General features: G+C 46.2%; 1 protein-coding gene across 1 annotated transcript in view; it reads right to left on the bottom strand.

Annotated features, from left to right (window-relative positions):
- Window positions 1–3,928, bottom strand: part of TNPO3 (transportin 3) — a 62,900-nt gene extending 58,972 nt beyond the window's left edge. The window contains exons 1-2 of the mRNA XM_075063484.1: window positions 3,723–3,928; window positions 1,453–1,526 (exon numbers count right to left, since the gene is read on the bottom strand). Coding sequence (XP_074919585.1) covers window positions 1,453–1,526; window positions 3,723–3,872 — 224 coding nt within the window. The 5' untranslated portion in view covers window positions 3,873–3,928. The remainder of the gene's footprint in view (window positions 1–1,452; window positions 1,527–3,722) is intronic.
- Window positions 3,929–7,277: the final 3,349 nt, after the last annotated feature.

Below are 7,277 nucleotides of genomic sequence, written 5' to 3'. Positions count from 1 at the left end.
CCCCACCCTCCTTCCCCACTGTCGGAGTAGCCGGCAAGAAGGAACTGAGGAGCGGGCAGGCCGGCAGGGGTATATATCACCTGCCATAGTGGCGCCACTCTAGGGGGCGACCTGCCGGCCCGCTCGAGTTGCTAGGGTAAAAGTTTTCCGACGAACGTGCACGCGCGGCGCGTACGCCCACTGGAATGGATATGAGCAAGCACTCGAAGAAGAAGAAAGGGGCTTGCCAACATGCACAATATCCAACTCCAGGAGCATCCAAGCACCTTTAACACCACAGTGGGAGAGGAAAGGAGTCTTGCTGAAAGAGAGTTGTCTGAAAACACATCGTCTGGATTCACGTCAAAAGCAAACGTGAGGCTAGGAAATAAATGAGCATTACTGACCCAGGTCTGGGGGTTAGTTCCCCTACCGTAGTTGGCAGTGCCTGTCAAGGAGGATGACAAATCTCTTGTTCTACAAATACAACAACTCAAGTCCTCTCACTCACTCACTCGCGCACGCGCACACACAGAGCAAACAATGGCATCATGCAATCTCCATTTCACATTGCAGGGGCTTTGTCAAGTAGAAGCTTTGCACAGTACCTGCAACATTTCATGACAGCGCAATGTGTATGTGCTGGCCTCATGCAACGACAAGCATTGCCGGATGCAGATCATGCTTTGAGCTCCAGTTGCTTAGGGTATGTCTACACAACCCGCCGATCCGGCGGGTAGTGATCGATCTGTAGGGGATTGATGTGTCGCATCTCGTCTAGATTGATAAATCGATCCCCAAACGCGCTCCCGGTCGACTCCAGAACTCCACCACGGCAAGAGGCGGAAGCGGAGTTGACATGGGAGCAGCGGTCATCGATCCGACGCCGCGAGGACGTGAAGTAAGTCAATCTAAGACACGTCAACTTCAGCTACACTAGTCTCGTAGCTGAAGTTGCATATCTTAGATCAATCCCCCCGCCCCCCCCAGTGTAGACCAGGCCTCAGTGACAGCACTCAGCCCTAGCAGGAAGTGAAAGGAATGTCTCAACAACCAATTAAGATGCAGCACTGACTGGCTTGAGACCCCAGATCAACCCTAAACCAGAACAATAAACCAGCTATGCGTGCGAGAAAGGGATTGTAAAGCTGAGGAAGGCTTAAACCGGAGCCCCAAAAAAGCAGGCACAGTTTCAGTCACAGATATGTCTATAAACCAATTTGCCACTCACTTCACCTAGAACACATCACTACTGTAATTCAGTTAGAATCAGGAGCCACTTACATTTTCAGTCACAAAGAGGTTATTTTCTAGCACTTTTCCAACTCCTTTGCATCAGTGCACGCAAGTGCAGTTGTGCTTTCAGATCATTACCTTTCTTTTCACGTTCTTGTAGGTTAAGTCTTGTAGGAGTGGTATGATTTGTAGGTTTAATATTTCTATAAAGTGTAAGGATATAAAACAAATACTTACTTTTCCACCAGTGTCTGTACACAGCCCTTCCAAGAAGCCATCTGTAGGGCGAGATCTGCTATTGCTAATGCAAGCTAAAATGGGGGGGGAGGGGGAGAAAAAGAAGGAACAAGATTAAGACCAGTGCTAAAAATATGACATGTCCAATTTGTACTGCTAGACAGAAAGAAAAATGTCCAGATTCTGTTCAACACTGAGAGAAGATGGGAGAAGTCAAATGCTCTATGAAGTAAAGCCAGACCTCTCAGATCTCATGGTAATCCCACAGGACTCAGTATCCAGGAGCCATAGTACTATTCCTCTGGTGTGTAAGCAGCAATAGAATACTTATGACCCAGTGCACCAGTCCATCAGGAAGGAAGGGGCTACATGACTTTTGCTGGGCACATCATTTAGTCACAGATAACAGTCATTTCCTTCAGGCTGAGGGGTCACAGGCCTTCAACTCATCTGTCAGACTGAGGCCAGCACTCTCCCACCCACTTGCAAACTGCAGTATCTGATCCAGATGGCCAACCATCTTTGCCATGGCTGCAAACCTTCTCTCAGGTTGGCTAGCGGAGGCTGCATCATACACATTGTTCCCTAGATACTTAGCCAGTCTCCTCATTGGCACTGCAAGGTTATTTGCATTTAATTTGAAACAGAAGCAATGTACAGGTCTTCGGCTATAAACAATTTTCATTCAGGCCCAACCTTGCCTGCACAGAAGTCAATGGGAGTTTTGCATTTGACTTCAACCAGTGCACGATCAGACCCTGCAGGCTGATCGAGGACCAACAGGTAGTGAGGTTGATTTGGACTTCACAGGGATGTAGTGACAAGTGTTCTGCAGCGTCACGCAGGAGAGCTAAGTTGACGGCATGAAGGAATAATCAGTTCTTCAATATCTAAGATGAACACAGCCCTGGGGAAATGGTAGCACCTCACATCAGAGACCTTCCAGTCGCTGAGGGTGTGACGAACTGGGACTGTTCCTAATGTTTGCTCTGAATACTGTGTTGGTGCCTCAGTGTCCCCTAGGCAGTTCTTAAGTATCTTGGTGGTGGGATAAGGGTGTGTGATTGCTACAGAGGAAGGGGCCAGTGCCCCTAACTGCCGGGCACTCTGCCTCCTAGCAACTGATGCCGTGGGCCCCTCCTCTGCAAGTGTGCCAAGCTGAAAGGTGTGGCAGACAAGGGATCAGGTGACCTCTGGCCCGGATAAGGGAGCTGAGCAGCAGAGGAGGGGTCTGGAGTGGGCTCTAGTCGGTAGCTGCCTGGGGGGACAAAGGAGACTTTGAAGGTGCGAACCTTAAGGGGTCTTGGTCACTGCACCTCATCCAAGAATGGACCCGGCGAGGGTTCCGGTTCGCTGTATCTACAAGCTCTGTTCTAGATCTCCTGTTCCCTGTCATCGAATAAACCCTCTGTTTGACTGGCATGAGAGTCACGTCTGACTGCAAAGTGGGGGTGCAGAACCCGCTGTGTTCCCCAGGACCCCGCGGTGGGCTCGCTGTGGAAGGCCCACCGGAGTGGAGAGGATTGCTGAATGTCTGCAAGGAGAGACGCCAGGGAGGTGAAGACGTGTGAGCTTCTTGACCACTAAGCAAAGTTCTGCATCAAGAGGAGGAGGAGAGGCTCCACAAGTCCTGACTGGCTTTTGGGGAGCAGTCCAGAGCTTATTCGCCGCGGTGACATCCGTGAACAGAGGGCGTTTCGATGGGTAATTAAGTGTTGTTTTTGTAGCTGAGCAGGAAAAGATCCTTGCCATAGCTGCCTCCGCCCATTACACTTCCCAAAAGCAGCACCGGAATAGGTGTATTAATCATGTATTAAATGTACTGAAATCACTGCTGAATATGACTTCGGAACAGAAGAAACTTAAGTCTGAAGCCTATATAATGGAGAAATTGATTCCTGGACTGGGTTCTAAAGACATTCATTTTCCTTTTCTTCGTTTTTCCTACTCCACGCTTAATAAGAACAGCCAGGGAGCGAAACGAAATGCTGGATTTTTGAAAGCCAGCAGTGAAAAAACTTTAAGTGATGATTAATTGTTTCCTTGCCAGAGCATCTGTTTACTTGCCCTTTTTCTCTAAATAAAGCAAGCAATTTAGCATAGAATGGGATTTGATGGGGAGGTGGTGTAAATGTTACAAGCATGTCCACAATGCATAATCTAATTAAGACACTGAATTATTTCATCCTTTTACAGACAAGGTGTGTATGTGACTGCTTAGACGAAATGCTCCTTTTCCTCCCCCCTACCAGGAGTTACACAAGGATTACCGAGTTACAATGACGGGTGACAGTCTTTTCAAGTCTGAGATGTGGGACTAGTAAAGAGTCCCGCAACGAAGCATGCGAACTGTGGGAGTTCATAGAACGAGGATTTGTAATCTTCATTTTCAATGGTCTGTGCTGCCCAGAGAGTAGCATGATCTACATCCTCCATGGATCTGTAGCAATGGTCTGAATCTCCCACGCATGGAACCTAAAGGCAATTGGCAAACATTGGTCACAGCAGGAAAGACGGAAATAACTTTAGATTAGCTAAACATTATTAGGCAAGGCGTTTTTAAACAAAATGGACCTTTCACAAGTTTAAGCACAAGTTGCAAAGGAAGAAACTCAGAATTCCCTGCATTACAAGAACTCCACTTATTCTCCTGCAATTTATCGCCAAGAAGTGTTTGAACTGGGGGACTCCCTGTTGAATGTGTTGCTGGATCAAAGGCACCAGTTCACCTAGCAGAAGCTGGTTACACAAGATGCCAGCTTGAGGACAAATCACCAACTTCACTCAAAGATTAAAAGAACAGAATCTATGCTTCTGACATGGGAATATGTTTAGATTGTCCAGTTAGAAAGGCTACTTTGGGGATTAATATGGAATCAGTTTTGCCAATGGACCTTAGTTTAAACATGCAATGTTTACTAGCACTTCCACTCCTTGGTTCTTAAGCTGCGGTCACTGACAGATTGTGAGACGATTTTCTCGTGAAAGGGCTAAATTTAGTTCAGCTGGCACAGGCAATGCTGCCATTCCTCACTATTCACCATAACAGCCTCAAGCTGCATGTCAACCTGGGACTTTCCGCACACAGCTTCCAGGAACCCCTTCTTCGCTCCACCCAGTTGGGCATTACCACACATTTTCTTAATCTTGCACGAAATTTTCTAAAGAACAGTACCTGAGCTGTGCTACTAAATGACGCTGTTTCGATGGGGCTGGAGGGGGGGGGCGGGATGAGAGGGAACAGCAATGATATGAAAATATTTCAGTAATAATCATTCTGCAATTAGCTCTTAGATCTGCAAACGAGACTGGAATGCAGCTCACACACCAATGACAAAAGCTGCCAGCTGGGTAAATAGTGAGGCGACCAGGGCAGTCATACAGAGCTATCTGGACATCCCAGTAAGCTGAGCCCTCTTCGACAAACCGCGTTCTAACACAGCTGAGCCAAGTGCAAAGCAACACATCTAGGAATAAGGAATATAAGCCACAGCTACAGAATGGGGGACCGTACCCCAGGGAGGAACCAATATGAAAAGGGTCTAGGAATCACAGTGGACAAGCAACTCAACACAAGTTCCAGGTGCAATGCTGTGGTGCAAAGGGCCAGTGATGCCTGGATGTATAAGCAGAGAAGCAGCGAGCAGAACTAGTGAGGGGATAATACCTCTCTCTATGGCACTGGAAAGGCCGATATTGGAATACTGAGTACAGTTCTGGGGCCCACATTTTAAAAAAAGATGTTGAAAAACTGGAAAGGGTGCCACAAAAATTATTTGAGGGCCAAAGAAAATGACCGTATCCTGCTCAATCTGTTCAGCTTAGCAAAAAGATTGAAAGGTGACTTGATTACAGTGAATTAAGTACTTTCGCCAGGAGAAAATACCAGGTGCCAAAAGAGTTCTTTGATCTAGTGGAGAAAGGTAGAACAAAAGCCAAATATTTTCCAAGGCTGATTGATCATTGGGACTGACTTCCTAGGAAAGTAGTGGATTTTCCACCTCTTGAGGTCTTTAAATCAAGATAGGATGCGCCTCTCTAGAAGATATGTTTTAGCCAAACAAGCGATTGGGCTCAGTACGTAGGAAACTAGGTGAAATATAAATGGCCTGTGATGTACAAGAGGTCAGACCAGATGATCTAATGGTCCCGCCAAGCCTTAAAGTATACGAAACCTAGGCTAGGTTATGATCATTCCAGAGTGAGTCATGGAAATCAGATCTACAACTTTCTCTACGTAGTTAGCTTGGTGTATGAGCTCAAAATGCACTCTCCTCCAACACAGTGAGCTCACTCTTTGCCAGCATGCAGTAACCATAGAACTGCCCCTTCTCGCGACATCCCTATAACAAATCCAGTGTGCTGGGAGGGTTGTAAAACTGGCACAAGGTAGAAGTCCAACTCTTTCCCCACTTCCCTCCAAACCCCATTCTGATTTTGCACACTGCATGAGCCACTGCCGCTAACTATGCCTTTGGCACATTGCTTACCCAGCCATCCCATCTGAGGAGCCACACGTGTCCCAGAAAGCATGCCAGCTGCCTACTGCTTGGCACGATTCTGTTTTACTGCACTGTTTATGTTCGCTTACAGAACTATGCTACAGTAACGCCTATACCTGACAGCTGAATCCTTTCCCCTTCCAAGCACCCCACCCTCAATTCATGTGCTCCATCTCTCTCTCTTTCTCAAACAGCATTTGAAATCAGAATTGTCTTTAAATCTACAAACCCATCATTATTCAAACCATAGTGAGTTATCTATGTGAGCTTCAACAAGGGCAAAGCACTGTTTCCCATTTTAATGTCTTATAAAGCGTGAGCATTCTGGTAAGTGGATTCTGGTCGGCAGGCACAAGTTTTCTGTGCAGCTCTCCTACAGAACAATGTGAGAGAGCCCGGTGGGGAATTAGGACATTTTTGTCACAAATACGTTTCGACTTCACGAAGTGCAGTTACACTAGGGACCCACACCCATGGGTGCCTGAAGGAACTCAGGTCGTATCTACACCACAGCAGCACAGCCACAATGCTGCAGTTGTGCCGCCATAATGTAGACACTTCCTATACTGACAGAAGGGGCATTCCCATGAATGTAGTTCATTGGTCTCCCAAAGAGGCAGTAACTAGGTTGACAGAAGAATTCTTTGGTGGACCTAGCCATGTCTACATCGGGGTTAGGTTGACCTAACTATGGTGCTCAGGGATCAAAAATCTTTCACAGCTCTGAGTGACATATAGCTAGGTTGATCTAATTTTTAAGTGTATACCAGGCCTGAGCCTTCATTTCAGGATGCACCTGACACACCTTGGTAACCAAAGTAACTACAGACTCATTCCAAGATGTTTGTTTCAGCTACATACATTCCCTGTGCAGGAAGACGTGGCAGCTGATATCTCACGTCAGATGCACTTTTTAAAAAACAAATCTGAAAATGTTTAAACACACTGTGCAAACTAACTTAATAGCTTTTCGCATTCCAAATACAGAACAAAAATGCATCCAACACTTGTGCCTTTTCTGCATTTTTGACAATTCTATCATTTCTGTCTACTAATGGACCAATACTATTGTATTTATTCCTTTTGATCCTAATATACTTTTTAAGAAAACTGATTTTCCTCAACTCTGCTGGCCATGCATTTCTCCTGGTGCCCTTCTGTTTCCCTTATCAATTTTCCACAATCACTAGCTTCTGATTTATATTCATCATCACTATCAACTTCCCCTTTCTCCCATTTTGATATGTTCTGTTGTTTGTAGTTGCTTTCACTTCCCCACTAAACTGGATTGATCATTTAACCAGAGAGGCCTTCTTTCTCAGT

Source organism: Chelonoidis abingdonii, chromosome 1 (genome assembly GCF_003597395.2).
Source record: "Chelonoidis abingdonii isolate Lonesome George chromosome 1, CheloAbing_2.0, whole genome shotgun sequence".
Classification (NCBI taxonomy): Eukaryota; Metazoa; Chordata; order Testudines; family Testudinidae; genus Chelonoidis; species Chelonoidis abingdonii.
The sequence above is the reverse complement of the archived record's forward strand: the minus strand, read 5'-3'. Positions and strand labels throughout refer to the sequence as shown.